Source organism: Nycticebus coucang, chromosome 18, assembly GCF_027406575.1.
Source record: "Nycticebus coucang isolate mNycCou1 chromosome 18, mNycCou1.pri, whole genome shotgun sequence".
NCBI classification, from domain to species: Eukaryota; Metazoa; Chordata; class Mammalia; order Primates; family Lorisidae; genus Nycticebus; species Nycticebus coucang.
In genome coordinates this window covers 21536824-21564558 of record NC_069797.1, presented here as the reverse complement: position 1 = coordinate 21564558, position 27735 = coordinate 21536824, and the positions used below count along the sequence as shown (strand labels likewise).

General features: G+C 46.3%; 2 protein-coding genes across 2 annotated transcripts; one reads left to right on the top strand and one right to left on the bottom strand.

Moving 5' to 3' along the window:
- Positions 1 to 17: 17 nt before the first annotated feature.
- Positions 18 to 24616, bottom strand: FXR2 (FMR1 autosomal homolog 2). The gene is made up of 17 exons (XM_053569929.1): positions 24066 to 24616; positions 15710 to 15762; positions 15248 to 15341; positions 13511 to 13582; positions 13250 to 13398; positions 12275 to 12368; positions 11680 to 11796; positions 5384 to 5554; positions 4616 to 4694; positions 3877 to 3986; positions 3566 to 3652; positions 3042 to 3264; positions 2631 to 2828; positions 2343 to 2543; positions 1863 to 1958; positions 1613 to 1713; positions 18 to 714 (listed from the first exon to the last, which is right to left on the bottom strand). Exons 1-17 carry the CDS (start codon positions 24144 to 24146, stop codon positions 619 to 621), a joined length of 2022 nt encoding a protein of 673 aa, XP_053425904.1. The 5' UTR covers positions 24147 to 24616; the 3' UTR covers positions 18 to 618.
- Positions 24617 to 26438: 1822 nt separating this feature from the next.
- Positions 26439 to 26807, top strand: LOC128570619 (cytochrome c oxidase copper chaperone-like). The gene has a single exon (XM_053569971.1). The coding sequence runs from the start codon at positions 26505 to 26507 to the stop codon at positions 26694 to 26696; it is 192 nt and encodes a 63-aa protein (XP_053425946.1). The 5' UTR covers positions 26439 to 26504; the 3' UTR covers positions 26697 to 26807.
- The last annotated feature ends 928 nt before the right edge of the window (positions 26808 to 27735 follow it).

Sequence of the window (27735 nt, the reverse complement as noted above, 5' to 3'; positions counted from 1 at the left end):
GGCACAGGAAGCAGAGAGCCATTTGGATTTTTTATTCTCTTTAAATACTGTACAGTGAAAAATAAATACGCCTTCTCATCCACCAGACAAGGTAGGTTTCCCCCCTCCCCCTGGGGGACCTTGTCACCCCATTCATACACACCCCTGGTTCTAATCCAAAACCTCCCCATGCCTCCCACCCACTTAAACCCTTACTATCCCCGTCTTCCACAGTGATGAGGCCCCAGAAATGGGGGGTACAGGATGGGAGGAGGGATAGCAGGGGAGCCCCCCTGAACTGTCAAATCTGAGTGGGTCAAGGAGCACCCCTCACCAACAGGCGAAGAATGGGGGTGTTCAGAGAGATTGGGGCATTAGAGGATAAAGGCACATCCAGTCTGATGGGAAAGGAGAGAGGCTCCCCTTACCCTAGGGGTAGGGTGGACAAGAGGGAGGGGGGTATGACCCTGTTACACACCCCTCCAATAGCTCCTGGAGGTTGGGGGGGACCCAAGCTGCTGTGCCACCCCCCTCCCCCCCTAGATAAGAGCAGCTCCAGCGCAGGTCAGTTGGGCCTGTGAGGGCCATGGTGTTGGGCAGCAAGCGAGATGGAGAAGGGAGGGATGCAGGCTAGAGGTTTTATGAAACCCCATTCACCAAACTACCCAACTCCAGGGGGGCAGAAAGCTCCCCATTCTCCGCAGGGCCCTTAGAAAGCTTGCTGACAGAGTCACCCTGAGGGGGAAGTGGGAAAGAAAATCAAGAGAAAAGAAGGCAGATGGTCAATAGAAATTCAGGTGGATGACACTCCCTACCACTGAAGCCCGCACAGCATCTGCTGATCCAGGGATTGGTTCCCTGATCTCCATGCCCCAGTCTCACTCTTCCTGTGATCCAGAAAAAGTGAGCCAAACTTTCCTCTCTAGTCTATTCAAAGTGTGCACTATTCTAAATGCAGTCTAAACACCATCAGACAGTTACCTCTGCAATTCAGTAAGAGATTTTTTTTTTACATTACTATTCAAATCTATTAAGAATTCTGTTGTTGTTTTTTTTAAAGACAACCAACCCTAGAATCTTAAAGTTGCTAATTAGGATCCTAAACACATAGTTAACATCCCAGTTTCTTTCTTTTTTTTTTTTTGAGATGAGTGTCACTATATTGCCCTCAGTAGAGTGCCCTACCATAGCATCATAGCTCACAGCAATCATAGACTCTTGGGCTTAGGGTGGTGCCTGTGGCTCAGTGAGTAGGGTGCCAGCCCCACATACCAAGGTTGGTGAGTTCAAACCCGGCCCCAGCCAAACTGCAACAACAAAAAAATTTAAAAAATAATAATAATAAATAAATAAATAAAACTTTTGGGCTTAAGTGATTCTCTTGCCTCAGCGTCCCAAGTAGCTGAGACTACAGGCACTTGCCACAACACCAGGCTATTTTTTGGTTGTACTTGTCATTGTTGTTTGGCAGGCCCAGGCTGGGTTCCAACCTGCCAGCTCTGGTGTATGTGACTCCCTCACAGCTGAGCTACAGGCACTGAGCCAGTAAGAGATTTCTTTAGAAATTTTATTGTGTCCTGCCACAGGATAGCAACAAAAAAGGGATAGGGTAAATCACACCTTGCCTGCCTACCTTTTGTCCTGAAAGAGAGTCTTCTGAGGGTTTAGTACGTTCCAGGGGTGGCCGCTGGCGGCTCTGAGACTCTGCTCGTGAGATATAGTCAGCCACAGTCACTGGGGAAGGCAGAGGATCAAGTTTCAGACGGAACTCCAGTAGCCAGCCCAACATACCCATTGAATCCCAACCCCTGGTTTTCACAGGGTAGACGCCATCCCATTCTCTCAGCTCTGAGGAAGAATTCTGGTGGCCAGTGTCAGCTGACCTGGCTGGCGGTCTCCACTGATAGAACCATCAGTCCGGTTACCACGATTACGGCGACGGCGGCTGCGATTACGACGCTGGGGTCTAGATTCATCTTCTGTTAGGTAGGGAAAAACAAGAGTCACAGGTCCAATCCCCCATCCCTCAATTTTTTTTTTTTTTTCAGAGTCTCACTTTGTTGCCCTTAGTAGAGTGTCATGGTGTCCTAGCTCGCAGCAACCTCAAACTCTTGGGCTCCAGTGATTCTTTTGCTTCAGCCTCTGGAGTAGCTGGGATTACAGGCAACTGCCACAGCGCTTGGCTATTTTTAGACCTGGGGTCTTGCTCTTGCTCAGGCTGTTCTCAAACCAGTTATCTCAGGCAATCCACCCGCTTCGGCCTCCCAGAATGCTAGGATTATAGCCATGACCCACCGCGCCCCATCCCTATCCCTCAATTCTTATCTGTCTCTAATTTTTCAGGCCCCAGGAACAGCTCTTACCCAGGCCATTCTCTGTCATGTTGGGCCCATCTGATTCCAGGCCTCCATCCATGACAGTCCTATCTTCGTCAGTGCGGCGGCGGCGGGAGCGGCGACGCCTAGCACTTGCTGGGGGAGGTTCCCCCGGTTCTGAATCAACTGGGGGCTCTGGTTCAGATGTGTCCAATAGGCTGTAGGGATTACTGTCTGGATCCTTCAGCACTGGTCAGAGGAAGAAGAGATGTTAGGATTCAGGTATCCATCATCTTTCCTTTTCAACCCATATTCATAAACTCAGCTGTCTGGTACCTGAACTAATAGATGAAGAATTGTATCTCGAACTGGGCCGGGGAGCAGGTGGAGGTCCCCTACCCCGGCCCCCAATCGGCCGTCTCCGGTTATCTTCCCCTCGGGTTGGGGGATCCCTGTCGCCAGGCCCAGCTCTGTGGGGCTCCTCTCTCTTCTCTGACTCAGTCTCAGAAGCTGTGGACAGGTCTGAGCTGGGGCCTGAAGAACACAATGAGTTCTAGTCAGGGCCACTAATCCTACCTCAGGATCTATCACAGTTCCCAAACCAGAAAAATTCTTCCTCTCATTCCCAGGTTCCCCACTCAATCACCTCTTTATCAACTCCATCACAGATTTCCCCAAAGTGTTCATCCAGACCTCTGCCTCTCTCTACAAGGCCCCCACACACCCCCACTCCCATAGCTGTCTCACCATAGGCAGGACCACCTGTCCTCCGGCCCCGGCCCCGGCCCCCGTAGCTGCCCCCATAGGTTCGAGTAGCATGAAGGGAGGAGGAGGAGCTCTCATCAGTGGTATATCCAGTTTTGTCACTGCCACCGCTGCCCCGCCCACTGCCAGGAGGGCGAAAGCCCAGCCCTATCTGCCGAAGCTGTTCATCAATTTGCAGCCTCTCCAAGCGAAGCTGCTCCACCTCCTGGTTAGGTAGAAAATGGAAGAAGATACGGTAGGAGGAATAAGATCAATGGACAGTACCTTTCTTTTTGCTTCTCTACCCTAACTATCCTGCATATCCTAAGCTCTCAGGAATGCAAGGAAAGGGAACATACTGGCTAAACAAAATTGTCACCCAACCGGACAGCCTCAGATTTCCAACAATGTTCATACTTCTTGTTCTATGCAGAGAGACAAACTGGGCACCATAGTTCCTCAGTTTATCCCCCAGCAGTTTTCGTCCCCTTTCAACACCCAGCTCTTTCCTCTTCCAGACTGGGTACCTGCAGGTAGGAGAGGTGGTATTCCAGCAGAGCCTGGGCATTGCTGATATTCTCTCGGGTGCCAACAAATATGAAGGGAACCATTCCCTGCAGAGCAGAGGAGGGTGAAACGGATCAGAAGGGGAAATGAAATGGAAATATTAACCCCACCTGGTGTCCTTGGAGAGTCCACCCAATGTGATCAATCTGGGCTCTAAATCTACTAAGGGAAAAAAAGTCTATCTCTACCCTCTCGAACTCGCAACTTTGAAAGAACAATCCCATCTACTTCTGGAAACCAATCTTTAGGCCTAGTTTCCCCACACCCATACCTCCTCCCTGGGGTTCTTCTTGTCATTATCACCTTCCACGCGAACCCTCACCACACCAGATTTATCCACAATCTCCTGGATCACTTTCCCGTTCTTTCCAATCACTTTGCCTGAATGGATAAAGAAGGAATTAGGCCTTTTTTCCTAAATAAAAAGGTAATGAAGAGTAAAAACAGGTAAAATAAAAAGACTTCCAGCCTCATTCCCCTTCCCTATACAGAGTACATTTTAGTTTATTCTCTTGCTTCCAGGTTTTTGATGAGGACAAAATATTATAATCCCTAGAAAAGAAATTTTTTTTGAGACTTTCTTACTCTGGATAGAATGCAGTGGTATCATAGCTCACAGCAACCTCCAACTCTTGGTCTCAAGTGAATCTCTTGCCTCAGCCTCCCAAGTAGCTGAGGCGCCTGCCTCATGGCCCAGCTATTTTTAGAGACAGGGTCTCGCTCTTGCTTAGGCTGGTCTCTAACTCCCGAGCTCAAATAATCCACCCACCTCAGCTTCCACCAGAGTACTACGTTTACAGGCATGAGCCACTGTGCCCAACGTAGGCCCTAGAATTTTATTCTTCTATTTTACCACTCCTACTATGGACTATATGATTTATCCTTGTGAAGTTGGGGGTCCACAGGGAAGTGCCAATCACTAGCTACAAAAGCCCACAATCACTTCAGATAATCTTGCACTTGGCCCCAGCTATATTCTTCACTTTTATTTATACACACCCCTAACTCACCAACCAGGTTCCTGGGCACTTGTACTGAGTCCTCAGAAAACTCAAGGTAGCTTCGGGCCTGTCGGCATGCTTCAGGAGTCTAAGGGAGGAAGAGTGGACATTTGTTATTAAGACCTATAAAGATGGGGGCGGCGCCTATGGCTCAGTGAGTAGGGCACCAGCCCCATATGCCGAGGGTGGCGGGTTCAAACCCAGCCCCGGCCAAACTGCAACAAAAAAATAGCTGGGCGTTGTGGCGGCCACCTGTAGTCCCAGCTGCTTGGGAGGCTGAGGCAAAAGAACTGCATTAAGCCCAAGAGTTAGAGGTTGCTGTGAGCCGTATGACATCATGGCACTCTACGTGAGGGCGGTACAGTGAGACTCTGTCTCTACAAACAAACAAAAACAAACAAACAAAAAAATTAAACCTATAAAGAGGGGTGGCGCCTGTGGCTCAAGGAGTAGGGTGCCGGCCCCATATACCAAAGGTGGTGGGTTCAAACCTGGCCTCGGCCAAAAACTGCAAAAAAAAACCCCAAAACAAAAAACCTAGAAAGATATACAACTATTATGTACCCATAATAATTAAAAATTAACAATAAAAAAACTGAAATAAAATAGAAGACCTGGATCTTAAACAAATGTTATCTTCCTGTCATTATCTGTCTTTGAGGAAAATGTGCTGCCACCAAAGTTAGGGTGCTCAGTATAACTCAGGTTTGCTTTTTACTTTAGCCTCTCTTCTCTCTATCCCCTAGAGGACCTAGAAGACAGAGATCTTTTGCTGACCTCCCCATAGATGCGGAAAGTGCAGGTCTCTTCACCCAACTCAATAGCAGTCACCCCAGGTACTTTTCGGGCCTGCTGGATGTTGGCACCGTGAGTCCCAATTGCCAATCCCATGAGGTCCTCTCGCACTGTGAACTCTTCCTGGAATGCTGCTGCCAACTGCTTACTTGTCTGAAAGGAAAAGGCACTGTAGGAATCATGGTGGTGGAATAGCAGAACATCAATCTCAAGTACCAGACCCTTTGCATAACTTAAATAAGGATGTGTGAACGGAAGCCACACAAATCACCCTAGAGTCAGCTGACCACTAGGATCTGTGTGTAAAGTTCAGGAACACTTTTGTGTTTTTTTTTTTCAGACTGAGTCTCACTTTGTTGCCCTCAGTAGAGTGCTGTAGCATCATAGCTCATAGCAACCTCAAACTCTTGGGCTCAAGCGATTCTTTTGCCTCAGCTTCCTGAGTAGCTGGGACTATAGGCACCTACCACAACGCCCAGCTATTTTTTTTTTTTTTTTTTTTGAGACAGAGCCTCAAGCTGTCACCCTGGGTAGAGTGGCATGGCATCACAGCTGACAGCAACCTCAAACTCTTGGGCTTAAGCAATTCTCTTGCCTCAGCCTCCCAAGTAGCTGGGACTACAGGCGCCCGCCACAACCCTGGCTATTTTTTTTGGTTGGTTGTAGTTGTCATTGTTGTTTGGCGGGCTGGGGCTGGATTCGAACCCGCCAGCTCTGGTGTATGTGGCTGCGCCTTAGCTGCTTGAGCTACAGACGCCCAGCCAATGCCCAGCTATTTTTTAGAGACAGGGTCTTGCTCTAGCTCAGACTGGTCTCAATCTCCTGAGATCAGACAATCCACTAGCCTCGGCCTCCCAGAGTGCTAGGATTCTAGGTGTAAGCCATCATGCCCAGCCAGGAACTTTTTTTTATAAGAGGCAGAGTCTCACTTTGTTGCTCAAGATAGAATGCAGTGGTGTGATCATGGTTCACTGCAGCCTTTTACTCCTGTGCTCAAGCAACCCTGCTGCCTCAGCTTCCCAAGCCCAAGTAGCTGGTACTACAGGTACTTGCAATAATCCGGCTAATTTTTCTGCTTTTAGTAGAGACGTGTCTCATTCTTGCTCAGACTGGTCTAGGACTCCTGAGCACAAGTGATCCACCCACCGTGGCCTCCCAAGGTACTAGGATTACAGGTGTGAGCCACCATGCCCAGCTGCTCGGCCAGGAACTTTTTTTTTTTGCAGTTTTTGGCTGGGGCTGGGTTTGAACCTGCCACCTCTGGTATATGGGGCCAGCGTCCTACTCCATTGAGCCATAGGCGCCACCTGGCCAGGAACTTTTAATTCGAATTCTACCTACCAAATACCAATGGCTTGTGCAGTGGTGGTAAGGAAAGTACTAAGAACGGGATTTGGCCAAACTTCTGGGAGTCACTTCTGGCAGCTGTAACACGATCATCTAATTGTGTGATATTGAACAAAATATTCTCTCTGGGCCACTGATTTGTCATCTGCTAAGTGATTACATCTGACCTACCTCATTCTCAAGACTACCAAGAGGTGGCTCAGCGCCCGTAGCTCAGTGGTTAGGGCGCCAGCCACATATACCAGGGCTGGCAGGTTCAAACCTGCAGCGCCTGTGGCTCAAGGAGTAGGGCACTGGCCCCATATACCGGGGGTGGTGGGTTTAAGCCCAGCCCCGGCCAAAAATGCAAAAAAAAAAACACCCGACCCAGGCCTGATAAACAACTACAACAACAACAATAACAACTAGCCAGGAGTTGTGGGAGGTACCTGTAGTCCCAGCTACTTGGGAGGCTGAGGCCAAGAGAATCACTTAAGCCCGAGAATTTGAGATTACTATGAACCTATGATGCCATGATGCCAGGGCATTCTACCCAAGGCAACATAGTGAGAGTCTGTCTCAAAAAGAAAGAAAGACTAGCAAAAGGATTAGATAAGGTTTATGTGTTAAGTTTTCACAAGGTATATGAAAGTGTAATGAACACTTGCCTAAACCAAATATCAACTTTTCCCAAAATAAAACCCAAAAAGGTAGGTAAGGAGTTAAAAAAAAAACAGAAAACGGGTGATGCCTATAACTCAGTGGGTAAGGCGCAGGCCACATACCCCCAGGCTGGTGGGTTCAAACCCAGACTGGGCCAGCTAAAACAACAATGGCAACTGCAACAAAAAAATAGCCAGGTGTTGTGGTGGGCACCTGTAGTCCCAGCTACTAGGGAGGCTGAGGCAAGAGAATCGCTTGAAACCAAGAGTTTGCGGTTGCTATGAGTTATGACGCCATGGCACTTTACTGAGAGCTACAAAGTGAGACTCTCTCAAAAAAAAAAAAACAAAGAATGGCTGGGCGAGGTTGCCTCATGCCTGTTATCCTTCCTAGTACTTGGGAGGCTGAGGCAGGAGGATTGCTTGATCTCAGGACTTCAAGACCAGCCTCAGCAGAAGTGAGACCCTGTCTCTACTAAAAATAGAAAAACTTGGGTGGCACCTGTGGCTCAAAGGAGTAGGACGCCGGCCCCATATGCCAGAGGTGGTGGGTTCAAACCAGCCCCAGCCAGAAACTGAAAAAAAAAAAAAAAGAAAAAGAAAAACTTGGCACCCGCAGCTCAGTGGGTAGGGCGCTGGGCACATACATCAGGGCTGGTGGGTTCAAACCCAGCCCAGGCCAGGTAAAACGACGACAACTGCAACAAAAAAAATAGTTAGGTGTTATAGGGGGAACCTGCACTCCCAGCTACTTGGGAGGCTGAGGCAAGAGAACTGCTTACCCAAAAGTTTGAGGTTTTTTTGTTTTTTTTTTTTGTAGAGACAGAGTCTCACTTTATGGCCCTTGGTAGAGAGCCGTGGCATCACACAGCTCACAGCAACCTCCAACTCCTGGGCTTAAGCGATTCTCTTGCCTCAGCCTCCCAAGTAGCTGGGACTACAGGCACCCGCCACAACGCCCGGCTATTTTTTGGTTGCAGTTTGGCCGGGGCTGGGTTTGAACCCGCCACCCTCGGTATATGGGGCCGGCGCCTTACCGACTGAGCCACAGGCACCGCCCAAGTTTGAGGTTTCTATGAACTATGACGCCACGGTACTCTACCCAGCGTGACAGCTTGAGACTCTGACCCCCAAAAATAAAGGCTTGGCACCTGTAACTCAGCTGCTAGGGCACTGGGCACATACACTGGTGCTGGTGGGTTTGAACCTAGCCTGGGTCTGCCAAACAACAATGACAACTACAACCAAAAAAATAGCTGGGCATTGTGGCAGGCACCTGTAGTCCCAGCTACTTGGGAGGCTGAGGCAAGAGAATCGCTTAAGCCAGGAGTTAGATGTTGCTGTGAGCTGTGATGCCACAGCACTCTGCTGAAGGTGACACAGACTATATCTCAAAAAAAAAAAGAGGAAGGTGGAAAAAGATACTAAGTTGGTTTTTTTTTGTTGTTGGAGACAGAGTCTCACTATGTCACCCTCAGTAGAGTGCCATGGCCTCACAGATCATAACAACCTCAAACTCTTGGGTTTAACTGATTCTCTTGCCTCAGCCTCCCAAGTAGCTGGGACTACAGGCACCTGCCACAAGGCCCAGCTATTTTTTTGTTGTAGTTGTCACTGTTGTTTGGCAGGCCCTGGCTGGGTTCAAACCTGCCAGCTCCAGTATATGTGGCCAGCGCCCTAGCCACTGAGCTATAGGCGCCGAGCCAAGATACTAAGTTGAATGTTTAAAATCACTAAGGGAAGGAAGGGAGAGAAGATCTACAATGACTTACAAGTGTCTTCTAGAGAAGTTTGCCAAGGGTTTTATTCCTTAAACTGCCTATCAAAGGTGTTTATTGTATTGCTTTTTATCTTTTATATTTATACAATCAATATTTTATTTAATTTATTTATTAATTTTTGAGACAGTCTCGCTTTGTTATCCTTGGTAGAATGCTATGGCATGATAATTCACAGCCACCTCAAAGACCTGGGTTTAAGTGACTCTCTTGCTTCAACCTCCCGAGTAGATGGGACTACAGGAGCCTGCCACAATGCCTGGCTATTTTTAGAGATGAGGTCTTGCTCTGGGCTCAGGTTGGTCTCGAACCTGTGAGCTCAGGCAATCCTACCCACCTCAGCCTCCCCAAGTGTTAAGATTACAGGCGTGAGCCACTATGCGGGGCCGGCCCACAGTCAGTATTTTAAAATAACTTTTAGAAAATGAAACAACAAACAAAAGGCAAGATTTCTTAAGCGCAAAGACATGTGCCTCTTAAGACTTTGCACCTTGGGCGGCGCCTGTGGCTCAAAGGAGTAGGGCACCAGCCCCATATGCCAGAGGTGGCAGGTTCAAACCCAGCCCCAGCCAAAAACGGCAAAAAAAAAAAAAGTAAAAAGACGTTGCACCAATGGCTAACTTAGCGGATTTAGTATACTTTACCATATAGATTAATACAGCCATGTTCTGGGAGAGCTAAATATTCCAGCTTTTTTTTTTCTTTTCAGTTTTTGGCTGAAAAAACCCAGGGCTGGGTTTGAACCCACCACCTCTGGTATGAGGCTGGCGCCCCGTTCCTTTGAGCCACAGGTGCCGCCCCAATATTCCAGCTTTTGTCATCATAAAACCTGCTTATTGGGACTGGGTGTGGTGGCTCATGCCTATAATCCTAGTGTCTGGGAGGCCAACACAGGTGGATCGCTTAAGCTCATGAGTTCAGACCAGCCTGAATAAGAGCAAGACCCCGTCTCTAAAAAATAGGCAGGTATTGGCTCAGCGCCCATAGCACAGTGGTTAGGGTGCCAGCCACATACACCGAGGCTGGCGGGTTTGAACCCAGCTTGGGCCAGCTAAACAACAATGACAACTACAACCAAAAATAGCCGGGTGTTGTGGTGGGCGCCTATAGTCCCAGCTACTTGGGAGCCTGAGGCAAAAGAATCGCTTAAGCCCAAGAGTTTGAGGTTGCTGTGAGCTGTGATGCCACAGCACTCTACCCAGGGCAACATAGTGAGACTCTGTCTCCCAAAAAAAATAAATAAATAAAATAAAGGACAAGTATTGTGATGCACGCTGGTAGTCCCAGCTACTAAGGAGGCCTAAGCAAGAGAATCACTTGAGCCCAAGAGTTTGAGATTGCTGTGAGCTATGACACCAGATCACTCTACCAGGGGCAAGAAAGTGAGACTCTCATTTCAGGACAAAAAATAAAAATAAAAAGCTGGGCGGCGCCTGTGGCTCAAAGTGGGTAGGGCACCAACCCCATATGCCGGAGGTGGTGGGTTTAAACCCAGCCCTGGCCAAAAACCGCAAAACAAACAAACAAAAAACCCTGTTTATTTGCAATTAAAACAGATATTTATTTGCAACTAAAACAGATATAGTTTGTATCATGGGGGGGGGGGGTAATGGCAAATTTTTACCTACTAGTGCTCTGAGCAATATCCTGGGAGAAGTTAAAGATTGCCATGACTCAGAATTTGCAGTCTTTAAGAAAAGCCTTCCAAAAGGATCAATTCACTTAAATGGAAATAGATGTTCATACACACACACACAGAAAAATATATACACATATACAAAAAATATAAATACACACACACACCGTACTTATTTAGAAGGGTATAATTCCTGGGGTGGTGCCTGTGGCTCAAAGGAGTAAGGCACCGGCTCCATATGCCAGAGGTGGTGGGTTCAAACCCAACCCTGGCCAAAAACTGAAAAAAAAAAAAAAAAAAAAAAGGGTATAATTCCTAGGAAAAAGAAACCTGGCAATTATAGGATCTAAGAACTCAAAAAACCCTAAGGAAATACTCTAATTTACCTACCTCACAGACGAAGATTAACTCAGTGAAATCAAATGATTTGCCAAAGGACAATCATTTGACAAAGCAAAACTTAGGATTCCAAGTCCAGTGGTATTCCCAGTGTACAAATGGTTCTCAAATATATCCTGCCAAGTTGGTTTCCAGAGGTGATTTAGGGGTGGCAGTGGAGGTAAGAGCCATGCCCCCCTTTTCCACTCTTGGACAGAGTTGCTCTGATTGATCGTTTTATGCATTGTGCTTCCAAGTAAAATTTCACTTGATAAAAGAGTCCCATTGCTAAAAAAAAGTTTGAAAAAAACTGCACTATAACATTATGGAGTTCTGCCATATGGGGGAGTCTGGGATATAATAACTGACCCAGGTTTAAGGACCCAGAAAAAACCCTAGTCTTTTTGTTCTGTAAACACAAAAGCATAGGTAGAAGATGGGGCAGGAAGAGAGGAGGACAATACCTTTCAACAGGAGAAAGTGGGAGCCAAAACTTACCTCTAGATGTTTGGTAGCTTCTTCATTGCGGGACATGAGTAGCAGTTTGGTGCGCAGGCTTCGGAAATGCATATCACCCAGCAGCGATGCCCGCTTCACAGGGGCTTCTGTGGTTGACTAGAAAGAAATCAATGGGAAAGTCATTAAAACTGACTTTGAATACATACTGGGGAAGAGACAAGGACTAGGAATCAGGATACCTAAGTCCCTAGAAAAGAAATAAAGCTAGGGAAGAGGAATATCATTGTCAGTCTCACCAGGGCTGACTCTATGAATGCCTAAGGGAAGTGGTTTTAGATAGCAAGCAAGGAGCAAGCATAAAGTGAGTCTATTTTTGAAAGTCTAAATATCGCAGGGAAGGTCCCCAACCAAGACTGCAATATGATTACCAGGCTAAAAAACAAAATAAGGTCATACATGAGGAAGACTAAGGAAAAGTAGGGCTACCTGGGCCTGTAGGACTCAAAAACAATAAAGTCCTCTCTGATAAATAGATAAGCACATTTTGGCTTCACCTTTTCTGCAAAGAAGTTACAAGGGGAAAAGGAAAAATTGTTGAAGGGGCTTATGAGAAATTCAGGCAGAATAAACTCACCAGAATGAAAAGCTCACTATTGGTGATGTTGAGAAAGATGCAGTTGGCTCCCAGTGCTTTCTTGAACTCTTTATGGACATTTTCATTAGAGCAGCTGCATAGAAAGAATAAAGTGCTCAGAGAACAGACTGCAACGAAGAGTTCAGGGGAGGGACAGGCCTGGTGGCTCATGCCTGTAATTCTAGCACTCTGGGAGGGCAAGGCTTGAGGGCAAGGACTGCTTGAGCTCAGAAGTTCAAGACCAGCCTGAGCAAGAGCGAGACCCTGTCTCTAAAAATATCCAGGCACTGTGGCAGGTACCTGTAGTCCTAGCTACTCAGGAGGCTGAGATAAAAGGATCACTTAAAACCAAGAGTTTGAGATTACTGTGAGCTACAATGCCATGGCACTCTACCAAGGATGACAGAGTTAGACTCTGTCTCAAAGGAAAAAAAGAGTTCAGGGAAGAAAAGAGCAGGTCTAAGAAAATAAGAAAAGAGAGACCCTGGTTACAGAATAGGAATAGAAAAAGAGAGGAGCTGACAGTCTAACTAGCAAGAAGGATATTATTAGAGAGGCAAGGGAACAACCAGAAAAAGACTGCAAAGTGGGGCCAGGAACGGTGGCTCATGCCTGTAATCCTAACACTCTGGAAGGCTCAGGCAGGAGGATCCTTTGAGCTCAGGATTCCGAGACCAGCCTGAACAAGATTAAGACCCTGTCTCTACTAAAAATTAAAAAAGCTAGGTGGTGTATTGGACATCTGTAGCCCCAGCTACTTGGGAGGCTGAGGCAGGAGGATCATTTGAACCCAGGAGTTTGAGGTTGCTGTGAGCTGGGCTGATGTCACAGCACTCTAGCCTAAGCAAAGGAGTGAGACTCCATCTCGAAGAAAAAAAAAAAAAAGACTACAAAGTATGAGGGGGGCCTGGGAGAAATGAAGCCAGAGATTAAGGGTATAAAGAGCTCCCCACCACCACCATTTGTAACACTCACGCCTCTCTCAGATCCTCAGGCACAGCCATGGTAACTTTGAAGAAGCTACCTTTCGTTGCAAGGGGATTGGGATTAACTGGCCGAAGTCGCTCTAGGGTAACAATCTCATTGTAGGTGGCATCACAGGCAGCATATTCAATGACATAGAACTAGCAGAGGGAAAAAAAGAAAATTGGTGATGACCTGAGCATTTATCCCCTACCTTTCTATGAATAAAATATTTGTTTCAATAGTTCTCCAAAGGCTTTCACAATTACTCACATCTCCTTTCATCATCCTCACCCGGGCCAGCCACCAGCCACAAGGTTCCTGTTCATTGGCTCGAGAATAAACCTGAAGAAAAGATGAAAAATAAAGGAGATATTTAGGGGCAGCACCTGTGGCTCAAGGTGCTGGCCCCATATACTGGGGGTAGTGGGTTTAAGCACAGCCCCGGTCAAAACTGCAAAAAAAAAAAAAAAAAGATATTTAGAACCATCCAAAAACATTAAGAATGGAATAAGCATTAAGATACGTGTGATGGGGCAGTGCCTGCAGCTCAGTGAGTACAGCGCTGGCCCCATATACCGAGGGTGGTGGGGTTGAACCTGGCCCCGGCCAAACTGCAACAACAACAACAACAACAACAACAACAAAATAGCCGGTATTGTGGCGGGTGCCTGTAGTCCCAGCTATTTGGGAGGCTGAGGCAAGAGAATTGCCTAAGCCCAAGAGCTGGAGGTTGCTATTAGCTGTGATGCCAACGCACTCTACCAAGGGCGACAAAGTAAGACTCTATCTCTAAAAAAAAAGGTATTTGTCATGGGCTCAGCACCCGTAGCTCAGTGGTTAGGGCGCTGGCCATATGTACTGGGGCTGGTGGGTTCGAACACAGCCTGGGCCTGCTGAATGACAATTACAACAAAGATAAAGCTGGGAGTTGTGGCAGGCGCTTGTAGTCCCAGCTACTTGAGAGGCTGAGGCAAGAGAATCACTTAAGCCCCAAGAGTTTGAGGTTGCTGTGAGCTGTGACGCCACAGCACTCTACCGAGGGCAACATAATCAGACTCTGTCTAAAAAAAAAAATAAAAAAATAAAAATTTTGTGATGCTTCATACACCAAGAATACAGAAAAGCAAGAAAAGAGATACTAATCAGTAACTATAGCCAGGAGGAGTGGCAAGTGCCTACAGTCCCAGCTACTTGGGAGGCTGAGGCAAGAAAATTGCTTAAGCCCAAGAGTTTGAGGTTTCTGTGAGCTGTGATGCCATAGCACTCTACCAAGAGCAACAAAGTGAGACTCTGTCTCAAAAAAAAAAAAAGGTGGAATGAAGAAAAAGTATCCAATGTACTTTTGAAAGTAATTTCAATGTACTATGAAACTAATTTATAGCTTTCATATGATTATAACCAAGAATATGGTTATAACCCAATTATAACCTAAGAATATGGTGAAAGGTGAAAGGGAAGGGAGGGGAGGGGAGAGGGGAGGATGGGCGGAGGGAGGGTAATTGGTGGGACCACATCTACGGTGCATATTATAAGGGTACATGAATATAAATGTCTTAACACAATAACTAAGAAAATGCCAGGAAGGCTATGTTAACCAGTGTGATGAAAATATGTCAAATGGTATATAAAACTAGTGTATGGTGAAAAAAAAAGGGGGGGAGCGGTGCCTGTGGCTCAAGGAGTAGGGCACTGCCCCATATTCCAGAGGTGGCGGGTTCAAACCCGGCCCTAGGCAAAAACTGCAAAAAAAAAAAAAAATCAGAGGGCAATGCATTATAGATGCTGTTACCACAAATGAAAGAAAAGTGAATCCCCTGAAATTAGGGAATTCCCTGAGAGTTTGGCTGATCCTAACAGTGATGTTAAAGGAATGATTCCATTTTACTTTTCCAGGCTACATGGCTGGATGTAATGGCATAGGGAGGAAAGGACATGAATCAACCAGAGAAGAGTCTGGGATCTTAGGAAAAGTGACTTTTAGAAAGGGGGAAATTCCATGGCTCTTACCTCCACCTCATCTCCTTCTGTGATCTCCTTATTATAGTCAGCTGGAGGTGGAAGCCGGACATCACCAAAAGGAATCTGTCTCTCACTCTGCCAACTGCAAGAGGAACAATGATATAACAATGATATAAAAGTTTATTCAGACTGATGTGTTTGCCCATTTCTTTAGGAAGGGGTTACTGCCTCAGGTGATTTCCACTCTCTTTGGTTAAGTAGATGCTAAACCCCAGGCCCTGCTCCATAGTGGTATCTTCCATCTCCTGTTAAGAGTCTAAATAGTGGATCAAATGCCCCCACCCTCACCAAATTCTTGGCCCTTTCCTCTCCTGGGATCCATATAAGTTGCCCACCCAAACCCTTGGCTCTCCCCCATCTATTACATGCCTCATAGGACTCAGCTGCCCCCTCTTCTCCACTCTCCTTCTAGGACCTAGTATGCTGGATTCTCTATTCCCAAGGTCTTACTTGTTTTCAAAGAAGATGGTGACAGAGTCTTCATGGACATCCTTCACAAAGCCCTAGAATGGATTTTAGAAAAAAGTAAAAAATACAAAATGACATTTTACCACCAGCTGAGCCATTAAGGGAGCAATGACAGTGGAGAGCCTTTTTTTTAACTTAATCTTTTTTTTTTTTTCTTCTTTAGCACTGGCATAGAGCAATTATTATTTTTTTTTTTTTATTAATCTCAAACTCTTGGGCTTAAGTGATTCTCTTGCCTCAGCCTCCCAAGTAGCTGGGACGGACTACAGATGCCCACCACAACGCCTGGCTATTTTTTTGGTTGCAGTTGTTTAGCTGGCCTAGACCAGGGTCAAACCCGCCGGCCTCGGTGCAAATGGCCAACGCTGTACCCACTGTGCTATGGGCGCTGAGCCCAATTATTATTATTTTTTCAAACTTTTTTGGGAAAACTTTAAATAAGAGTTTTTGATAAAGAACACAAATAGTCCAAAAACAGGGCCAGAAAGGCTGTAGTGGGGAAAGAAAAATGAGGTCAAGAGAAAGGAAATGGTATTTCCATGGAAAGAGATTTACATGGCAAAATCCAGAAATAAGATTCAGAAATACAAGGGGAAGTACCTGCATCAAAATAGGCAAAAATCGGTGGTCTGCTCAAACTCTCAGGGCTCCGTCTCCTGGTGTGCTGAGCAGCCTCCAGAGTTCAATTAAAATACCAATGACATTCAGCAAGGCTAAGAATATCCCATGAGACAGTGTGAGGCTGTCCTGGGACACCTAGAGGACATCAGATCTGTCAAGAGGGAGAAGGGTCTTGTTTCCCTAGGATAGCAAGAGTCCAGAGCAGATCTGGTGCCATGAGGCCTAGGTCCTAAGAGAATAATCAGAATTTTGAAGAAGTTCAAAATGAACACGATTTAGAGAAGGAAAAATTAGGACTTGAAAGATGTTATATTATTGAAGAATGACACTGCTGAGAATTTGAAAAGGATAATACAATTTACAGAAGACCCCAATTTTAGGCTGAGCAAGGTAGCCTGTAATCCTAGCACTCTGGGAGGCCAAGGTGGGTGGATTACCTGAGCTCACAGGTTCAAGACCAGCCTGACCAAGAGCAAGATCCTGTCTCTAAAAATAGCCCAGCATTATGGAGGTGCCTGGAGTTGCAGCTACTCAGGAGGCTGAGGGAAGACAATCACTTGAGCCCAAGAGTTGGAGGCTGCTGTGAGCTTTGACACCATGGCACTCTTCCAAGGGTGACAGGGTGAGAATGTCTCAAAAAAACAAACAAACAGGGGCAGCGCCTGTGGCTCAGTCGATAAGGCGCTGGCCCCATATACCGAGGGTGGCGGGTTCAAACCCGGCCCTGGCCGAACTGCAACAAAAAAATAGCCAGGTGTTGTGGCGGGCACCTGTGGTCCCAGCTACTTAGGAGGCTGAGGCAAGAGAATCGCTTAAGCCCAGGAGTTGGAGGTTGCTGTGAGCTGTGTGATGCCACGGTACTCTACCGAGGGCAATAAAGTGAAACTCTGTCTCTACAAAAAAAAACAAACAAACAAAAAAAAAGACAACCCCAATTTTGAGATAATGACAAGAAAGGAACAGGGATGCCAGGCGCAGTGACTCACACCTGTAATCTCAGCACTTAGAAGGCCCAGGTGTGTGGATTACCTGAGCTGACAGGTTCAAGACCAGCCTGAGCAGGAGTGAGAACTCACAGCTCGGTGCCCATTGCTCAGCAGCCAGGGCACCGGCCATATACATAGGAAGTGGCAGGTGTGAATCCAGCCCAGGCCTGCCAAACAATGATAACTACAACCAAAAAATTGCACGGCGTTGTGGCGGGCACCTGTAGTCCCAGCTACTTGGGAGGCTGAGGCAAAAGAATCGCTTAAGCCCAAGAGTTTGAGCTTGCTGTGAGCTGTGACACCACGGCATTCTACCCAGGGCAACATAGTGAGACTGTCTCAGAAGAAAAAAAAAAAAAAAAAGAGCGCGACCCCGTCTCTAAAAATAGCTGGTTGTTGTGAGGGGGAGCCTGCAGTTCCAACTACTTGGGAGGCTGAGGCAAGAGGATCACTTGAACCCAGGAGTTTGAGGTTGCTGTGAGCTCTGATGCCATGGCACTCTACCAAGGGTGACAAAGTGAGACTCTGTATCAAAAAAAAAAGTTTGTGTATGGGGTACTGATCAAAGTTTCTTTTTTAACCTATGGACATCCAGTCATTCCAGTACTGTGTGTTGAAGACTATCCTTTCTCTGCTCAACTGCTTTTTCACTTTTGTCAAAAAACAGGAAGTAAAAATTAATGAATTTATGTATAAGGAGAAGGCACAGCTCCCACCTCACCAAATTGGTCAAGCATAAACACTTATAGGCCATGTGCAGCGGCAGCTCATGCCTGTAGAACTATAATCCTCCCAGAGGCCAAGGCATGTGGATTACTTGAGCTCAGGAGTTCAAGACCAGCCTGATGAAGAGTAAAACCACATCTCTACTAAAAACAGAAAAATTAGCTGGGCATGATGACACATGCCTGTAGTCCCAGCTACCCAGGAGGGTAGGTCAAGAGGATTGCTTTAGCCCAGAAGTCTGAGGTTGCTATGAGATATGAAGCCATGGCATTCTTATCTGGGGAAAAAGAGACTCTGTCTCAAAAAAAAAAAAACCCACACACACAAACACCTACCATATTCTTATTGCCTAATGATGGGAATATCTAAACCTGAAATTCACTTTTTTTTTGCAGTTTCTGGCCGGGGCTGGGTGTGAACCTGCCAACTCTGGCATATGGGGCTGGTGCCCTATTCCTCTGAGCCACAGGCACCAGCTGAAATTCACTTTTGATACAAGCCATGTTTCTCTTCTTTAGGCATAGTCTTGCTATGGAGCCCACTTCTTTCTTAGAGCCTACTACTACCCAAGGCATTAGTACTTCCTGGCCTCTTTTTTACTCATGCTTTTTCTCTGACATTCTCTTCCCTAGAAATGTTTTTTCCAGGCGGCGCCTGTGGCTCAGTCAGTAAGGCACCGGCCCCATATACCGAGGGTGGTGGGTTCAAACCCGGCCCCGGACAAACTGCAACCAAAAAATAGCCGGGCGTTGTGGCAGGCACCTGTAGTCCCAGCTACTCAGGAGGCTGAGGCAAGAGAATCGCTTAAGCCCAGGAGTTGGAGGTTGCTGTGAACTGTGTGAGGCCACAGCACTCTACCGAGGGCCATAAAGTGAGACTCTGTCTCTACAAAAAAAAAAAAAAAAAGTTTTTTCCACTCTTTGTTAAGATTCAATACCTATTCCTACTATTCTCTACTCAAAGTCTTCTGGAGAAGTTTTACTCCCCTGAATCCCTCATCCCTTTTAGGTTCTTTCCTTAGCTCCTGCTCAAGTACCCTTCTTTATCCTTCCACAACCACTTAATATTTTATCCCTTCCCTTTTCTTGTCCTCTTCATTAAGGGTCTATCTGGATTTCTAGAAATATTGTTGTTGTTGCCTTTTTTTTTGAGACAGAGTCTCACTTTGTCACCCTCAGTAGAGTGCCATAGCATCATAGCTCACAGCAACCTCAAACACTTGGGTTCAAGCAATTCTCTTGCCTCAGTCTCCCAAGTAGCTGGGACTATAGGCACCCACCACAATGCCTGGCTATTTTTAGAGACAAGGTCTTGCTCTTGCTCAGGCTGGTCACCTAGACTGTGAGCTTAGGCAACCCACCCGCCTCGGTCTCCCAGAGTGCTAGAATTACAGGCGTGAGCCACTGTGCCTGGCCCTAAAATACTTTAACTAGTATCTTCAGCTGACTTTATCCAATTCTTTATCCAAAATGTCTATCTTCAAGCCTTAGAAGAAGTTTATCAAAATAGACTTACCTCTTCTCAAAACACTTTTAGGACATGACAGAAGCAGAAAAGAGATAGGGAAGAGAACCATTTGCCTGCCCCATTTATAAAGAGATTTCCCACACCTAGACATACCTATGGTTCTAATTCAATTCTCCACCATGTTGGGGTTGATGTTCAGGGAGAACTGCAGTATTACCATTTTTTCCCAGCTACCATGATTTCTAAGGCAGAAATGTAAAGCTCAGAATGGAGTCACACCTCACATCATTGAGTAGGTCAAACAAATGTCACCTGTCCTTACATCTGCAGGATATTTTTCCTTCAATTATTCTTCAAAACAAGCTCTCTCCCCAACTTCATATTCCAATCTTGGCTCTGGCTCCTTAATTTCACCCATTCGTACCAGATACTAATTTTTTTTCCTCTTAAGATACAGGTGATAGGGCGGTGCCTGTGGCTCAGTCAGTACGGCGCCGGCCCCATATACCGAGGGTGGCGGGTTCAAACCCGGCCCCGGCCAAACTGCAACCAAAAAACAGCTGGCGTTGTGGCGGGCGCCTGTAGTCCCAGCTACTCGGGAGGCTGAGGCAAGAGAATCGCTTAAGCCCAGAAGTTGGAGGTTGCTGTGAGCCGTGTGAGGCCACGGCACTCTACCGAGGGCCATAAAGTAAGACTCTGTCTCTACAAAAAAAAAAAAAAGATACAGGTGATAGAACGTGAACTCCAAGTTCTGCTCAGTCTATGCTCAAGGGGAAAATAAGCAGGTGAGGGGAAAATGAGCAGGTGAGGGCAAGAGTGGGTCAGTGGAATGTTAGAAAGCAACCTAGGTCCAGAAGATGACTTGATTCAGGGGCCATTAGCACAACCTAGCTTTGGCTCTGCAGCCTAGCATCAGGCTGAGAGAAGAAAAGAGAGCCCTAGGTTCCTAGGTACTTCCATTTCCTCAAATTATAAGATATAAAATTAGTCTCCACCTTCACTCTGTCTTCTAGTCCTGAACTCTCAAAAGAAAGGATAGTGTCCTAGGAGAAAAGCAGGTTAAAAACCATGTCTTATAAATGAGGATGCCATATTCATTAGGAAAGGAAGGGGAATAAGGATATCCAGGCAAGGTCTACAGAGTAGGATGACTATGTCCTGGAAGGTGAGTAAATATTTCCTTTGGAGAATACAACTCAAAAAATAAAATACACTAACTTCTGACAAAAAAGGAAGGACTGACAATCACTCACACTTTCATATGAAGAATAGATCACAACTATGGCCCAGGATGAAGGAGGGAGGAGAGGGGGACAGGAGAGGTGGGGAGAGGTCAGATGGAGGGAGGGTAAATGGTGGGATCACACCTATGGTGCATAATACAAGGGTACATGTCATATCTATTAAGTATGGAGTATAAATGTCTTAACACAATAATTAATGAGGCATTTAATATATATTAACAAGTGTGATATAAATGCTCTTAATTCCATATGAAATCAGCACACTGTATCCCATAAATGCATTAATGTATACATGATCTATGTGTTCATGATTTAATTAAAAAAAACTCTTCTTTTAGGATAAAAAAAAAAAAAGGAAGGGTTTGGAGGGATATGTACAAAATAACTTAAATACCAGATCTGACATTTTTAGCAGTTCTGTTCTGTAAGAAAACCAGCAACAGGACCCTATTCTATAAGAGGAGAAAGGGACTTTCCCAAACTTACAGTTCTAGAAACAGTATAAACACTCTGTGACCCACACCAAAGTTTGCTGAGTCATGAATATTAAATCAGTAGCAAGGTCAGAATGGATAAATATCTATATGGCACTGAGTGAAAGAATAGTCTGAATTTAGGGATTTGTTTTTAACTGAGGCATGGGATAGAAAATGGTAACATAAAATCCACATTACGTTCTGGCACCCATACCTCTGTGGCTAAGGCGCCGGCTGCTTCGAACCCGGCCTAGGCCTGCTAAACTACAACAAAAAATAGCCAGGCATTGTGGCAGGCACCTGTAGTCCCAGCTACTTGGGAGGCTGAGGCAAGAGACTCACTTAAGCCCAAGAGTTGAGGTTGCTGTGAGCTGTGACGCCAGAGCACTCAACTTAGAGGGCGACATAGTGAGACTGTCAAAAAAATTAAAAAAATTAAATCCACATTACCTGGCTTTCAGGTTAATTACAAACTGTTCTCTCTGAATCAGAGTACCCTGTTCCCCATTCACTCAATTCTATCATTGCCAAAGACCACAGGAGAATGGGAAAGATTCAGAGAGACTTTCTGCTAGATGCTTATACATGGAACAGGAAATAAATCCCTTCCCAGCCATTTCATATAGTTAATTTGAACTGGATACAAATCACTTCCAGCTGTGCATTGCTTCCATGCTTCCTAGAAGAAAAGCAAACATCATACCTTGATGAAGGACTCAATTTACTTAGAACCCAGAATTTAAGGTTGGGAAGGAAGGATCCAGTTTTAGGACAAGATACTGGGGAGAATAGGAATAACACCTTACAAAGAAGTCTATTTCAACAAAGATAATGCAAATTTGGGAGAAAGAATGTAAGAAGACAAATGTGCTCTATCAGAACCAGAAAGGAATTAGAAACGCATCCTTGGTCTGTCACCAGGGCTATAGTGCAATGGCCTTAGCCTAGCTCACAGCAACCTCAAACTCCTGGGGTCAAGCAATCCTCTTCCCTCAGCCTCTAGAGTACCTGCAACTACGGATGAGTGTCACCACGCCCAGAAGCTTATTTTTCAGTTTTTACTAGAGACAGGTCTCTCTTGCTCAGGATGGTCCTGGCCTCCCAGAATGCTAGGATTACTGGCCAAAATTAGACTTTTTGCCCAAGAAAACAGAAATGCTATGGAAGCAGGCTAGAAGAAAAAGTTCCAAGAGTAAGGAAACTATGCAGAAAATGGCAAAAGAGATCAACTAGAAGCTTCCTTCAGCTAGACAAGGAATAAAGTGGTTCCTAGGGATTACACAGCAATACAGAAATAGGAAGATAAAAAGCCAAAGACTTGAATTGAGAGGATATGTTAACACAGATAGATTTCAGTACCCACAGGCTCTAGATATGAGAAAATCAGGTGAGGTAAGTAAGGCAAAAATAGATAGGCATTCAGAGTGAGTAAAAAATGACTACAATGAATTAAAGTATGGCAAAAACCATTCAAAGGCAAACACAAGATTCTTCGCAGTTATAGTAAAATGACTTTGCAGGGAAGAAGTCAGAGAAACTCATTTCCAAGGGCATGAGAAGGTAGAGAGGTCTATGATGGGAGCTGAGAACTGAAAGGAAGGGGACTCTTCTCACAAGTGATAGTGATATTATGAAAAAATATCTCTTCTCTGTCTCCTCACAGTGAAATCAAAGAATGAGAGATAAGAGTCTCTAGCACAACTTAACACATAAAGTCCAAAAGAGGTTTGGAATAGCAACAGTCACACAAAGAAAAACTCCTTGGAGGCAAGGAAGTTTCTCTCTGGCTTAACCTAAGTAGGAAAAAAATGTCCTAGAAAATCAGATTCAGAGTAGAAAAAGAAAGTATTATTAAAAAGGGTTCTAAGGAACTAAATCTTAGGCAAAGGAGGAGCTCAAATAAGCAAGGGTCTTTGAAAGACAATCCTATTCTCCTTCCAAAAAAGGCTGTCAGATTCCCAAATTGGGAGAGTTGGCCATAAATCTTCTAGAAGTGGAAATCCTTAAGAGGGTCAACAGAAGGAATTCTCATGAAATTCCCTTTCAGAACTCACGAATATGAAGCTTGCACTCCTCAAGATGAAGAAACTGTATGAATGATCTAAATGTATCTGAAGTTAAAGTGAGATAACAAATACAAATCCATTCCTAGGTAGAAGAATGGTAAACCAGCTGGCCTTGGAATAAAGAGTTGGTGGAACAGAGAGTCCAGAAAAGATGCCACGTTATGGCTGTTTGGGAGGGAACTTGACTGATACAATCCAGATTTCCTGAGGTCAAAGATGCTAAATGTCATAAAGGATGTTGACCGTTTCTCCTTGGGCTGGGAACAGGAATGTAAGATGAAAAGTGGGATGAGTGTTCCAGAGCAGTAGGCAGAGGCCTCTCTGAGGAAGATAAAAGGATTTAATATGGGCCTTCTCAAGGGGGTCAAGTGGAAGAAGAAAGAGAATTTTCCATGTGCTTGGACTGTGGGGAAGATATGATTAAGGTCTAAGGTATGTCTTCCACTAAGAAACAGGAAAAGTCAATTAGAAGCTGGGTAAAGACGTCTCTCCTAGGGGGCAGGGAGCACCGATCCAGGTACAATAATACCTTGAAGTTCACGCTCCCTAAGATGGGGGTAAAAGCAGGTGTAATCGAAGGGTCAAAAATAAGAAGAGGGTTAACTTCCAGCGGTTTCCCTGGGAGGGCTGCGGATGGGAGCGTGGGTCTGAGGTTCTAAAGGACAGGACTTAGCTCCAGAAGCTCGATCCCACCCCACTTCCCTGGGGGAGAAGGCTAAAATCAGGTGTCCCGGGTCGGCGCGCCGCCTCACCTTGTAGAAGGCCCCGTTGGAGCCGCGCACCTCGACGGGCAGTCCCGGCTCCACATCCCCCCCAGAGGCCAGGCCGCCCATGGCGCCGCCGCCACCGCCTCCGACTCCCCCGGCGGCGGCTGCAGCAGCAGTCTGAGTGCGGGCTGGGCCAGGCCCCCGGCGTCTCCCCGGAGGAGGAGCCGGAGGGGGAGCAGCGGGGGGCGGGAGACGGGCCGGCCCCACGGCGGCCCTGCCACAGCCAACAAGCAGGGGGCCGGGGCCGGGCCGCTCCCCGTCCGCCGCCGCCGCCTTGGTCTCCGCCACTGTGAGGGAAACGGCCACCGCCGCCGCTGCCTTCGTCACCTCAGCTTCCGCCCGCCGCCGCCCCCGCTGCTGCCTCAGTCCCGGGACCCGCGGCTGCCGCTGCCGCTCCACGGCCTCCACCTCCCCTGCCGCCACCGCCGCCTACTGCGCAGGCGCGCCGGGCACCCGCCCGCCGCGCGCGGGGCCCGGAGGGCCACGGCGCAGGCGTCAAGGCTGGCGACCCAGCTCGCGCTCGCCAGAGCATCAGGGTTTCCACATTCCCTTTCACTCTCTCACGCCCCCTCCTGGTCCCTTGCTTGCGCTTGCGCAGAACAAGATCAGCCCTCTCTTCGCCATCCTATCCCTCCACTGCCCCATCTCTTCCTTGCCCGCCCCACAACACTGAGAGCTAACCAATCGCGGGAAGGGAGGGGCCAGGCGCTCTCTGCCGGATTGGACTTCAGCTGCTAGTTAGACCACACCCACTCCGCCGCGGCGAGCCCTGCCGGGCTCCGGCGAGGTGGGGATGGGCATGCGCCTGAATGACTGCTTGGTCACTATCCCCCACCTTTGTCTTTCTTCGTGCGCAAGCACCAAAGAAAAAAAAGAGGAGGAGTCGAAAGGCAAAAAGTGCCGGTGCGCAAGTCCGGACCGTTACTGTCCTGCACATGTAATTAAGCTTCGTTCTCTGTGTGCTGCAGATTTGAGTGTCAAAGGTTCTTTCCTTGAGAAGCTTCGGGTATAATGCAAGGTAAAAAAAAAAAAAAAGGTTAAAGAATAATTTCAATGCAACACTGAACAGCAGATGCAACTTAGATTGCCACAAGATTCACATCTAAATGCTGAGGAAAAATTGTCATGAAGTAAAGGGAATAGCGGGAAAACTTTCAATCCTTTCTTTCCCCTCCTTTTAACTCCAAAATGTTTTCCAGGAAACACTTAAGATTCTTGAACTAAGATATGTATTGTTTGGGTAGAAGTGAGTAGTAAAAAAGTACAGAAATTAGAATCATAGACATTTACTTATTTAGCAAATATCCTCCCACCACATTCCAATCACTGTGAACTTAGCAAGAAATACAAAGATAAAACATGGTCCGTGGTTTCTTGGAATTTATAACATACTAGGGAAGGGCCAGACAAGCATATAAATGCATATAGTTCAAATAAAGATATCAAAGAGGCCAGATGTGGTGGCTCATGCCTGTGGTCCTTACACTTTGGGAGGATCAGGCAGAAAGATCGCTTCAGCCCAGGGATTCCAGACCAAACTGAGCAAGAGCAAGACCCCATTTCCACTAAAAAACAGAAAAATTAGCCAAGCTTTGTGGCGGACGCCTGTAGTTCCCTCTACTTGGGAGGCTGAGGCAGGAGGATTGCCTGAACCAAGGAGTTTAAGGTTGCTATAATATAGGCTGACGCTGTTTCACTCTAGCCCAGGCGATAGACTCTTGCCTCAAAAAAAAAAAAGAAAGAAAGAAAGAAAAGAAAAGGAAAAAGGAAAGGGCAGCGCCTATGGCTCAGGAGTAGGGCACTGGCTCCATATACGGGAGGTAGCAGGATCAAACCCAGCCACGGCCAAAAACTGCAAAAAAAAAAAGGAAAGAAAGAGAAAGGAAGAAAGAAAAGAAAAGAAAAAGAGAAAACAAGTAATACCATAGTGCAGGGTAGCAGAAAGAACATGACCTTTGGGAAATCATTAGTTCAGATAGCTAAACTAGAGAGCTGCAGGGAACTAAACTGTGAGTACTTACAAGTCAGGTTAAGGAGATGCCTTTTAGTTTATCAATAATGGAAAGCCATTGAAAGATTTTGAGCAGTAGCATAAGATAAAATTTTCATTTTACAACTCTGAAGAATAGATTGAAGAGTAAGAGTGGTCCCAATGTCAATGAGACCTGTGGGGAGCTATTGCAGGTGAAAGATGCTGAGGACCTACCTGGGGACTAGGGCTCTGGGTGATAGAGGTACAGTATCCATAAATTAGAGCCTGTTAAAAGCAGAATCACCAAGAATTGGTGATGGAGGTGGGGTGAGGTAAGAAAACAGTTAAGATGTGGGTGGGACATAAGACAACTCCTACAGGCGAGCGAATCGGCGTTTGCTGAGGCTGCTAGTTTAGAGTGTTTGCGCTGGTAGCTGCTCTTGGCACGAAAGATGCCGAGTGTGGCGGCTGCAAGCACCGCTCCGTCCGAGTCTCAGGAAAAGAAGCCGCTGAAGCCCTGCTGCGCCTGCCCAGAGACCAAGAAGGCGCGCGATGCGTGTATCATCGAGAAAGGAGAAGAACACTGTGGACCCCTAATTGAGGCCCACAAGGAGTGTATGAGAGCCCTTGGATTTAAGATATGAAATGGTTCCCTGCTGTGTGAATATGTAATTACTGAAGAATGGAGAAGACTAAATAATATTGGGAGTTCTTTGATGAGCTTTAATAAATGGAAAAAGTATTTATAATTTATTAAAAAAAAAAAAAAAAGACAACTCCTACATAACTAACGTGGGTTACAGAGTAAATGGTGGTGCCAATCACTGAGAAAACACAGGAGACAAACATGATGAGTTTAAGTTTGTTTTACTTTGTGAGTCTGAGGGCCTTGTGGGCCATTCAGATAGAGACAATCCCTTGTCTCCAACAGATTTCTCTTTCAAGTCCCAATCTAAATATAATTTCCTTAGTCTTCCGCTTTACCCACACTAGATTAGGTCCCCCACCTCCCTATGCCAAATCATTCTGTACTCCTTCATGACACTCATCATAGTTATGGTATTAATAATTTGTCCAGTGTCTGTCTTTTGCCAAACTATAAGCTCTGTGAGGTTAAAGACCAGGTTCCACCCCTGTCCGCACTACTGTATACCTAGTACCTGCACAGTTCCTGGCACAGCAAACAGCAAATGCATAAAGGAACTAATGTCCTGTAGGTCAATGGATATACAAGTATGGGGCCCAGGAATTGTCTGGGGCAGACAGGTGCAATCACCAACATATTAGTGTCATAGTTAAAGCCATATAAGAGAGGCTGGGCAGGCTTGGCAGCTGTAGCTCAAGCGGCTAAGGCACCAGCCACATACACCATAACTGGTGGGTTCAAATCTAGCCTGGGCCTGCCAAACAACAATGACAACTACAACTAAAAAATAGCTGGGCATTGTGGCAGGCCCCTATAGTCCCAGCTACTTGGGAGGCTGAGGCAAGAGAATCCAATCCATGGGTTCCAAGAGTTTGAGGTTGCTGTGAGCTGTGACACCATAGCACTCTACCGTGAGCGACATAGTGAGACCGTCTCAAAAAAAAAGAAAAGAAAGAAAGAAAAAGATCTAATGATACTGAAATAAGAATTTCCTTGGGCGGCTCCTGTGGTTCAAAGGAGTAGGGCACCGGCCCCAT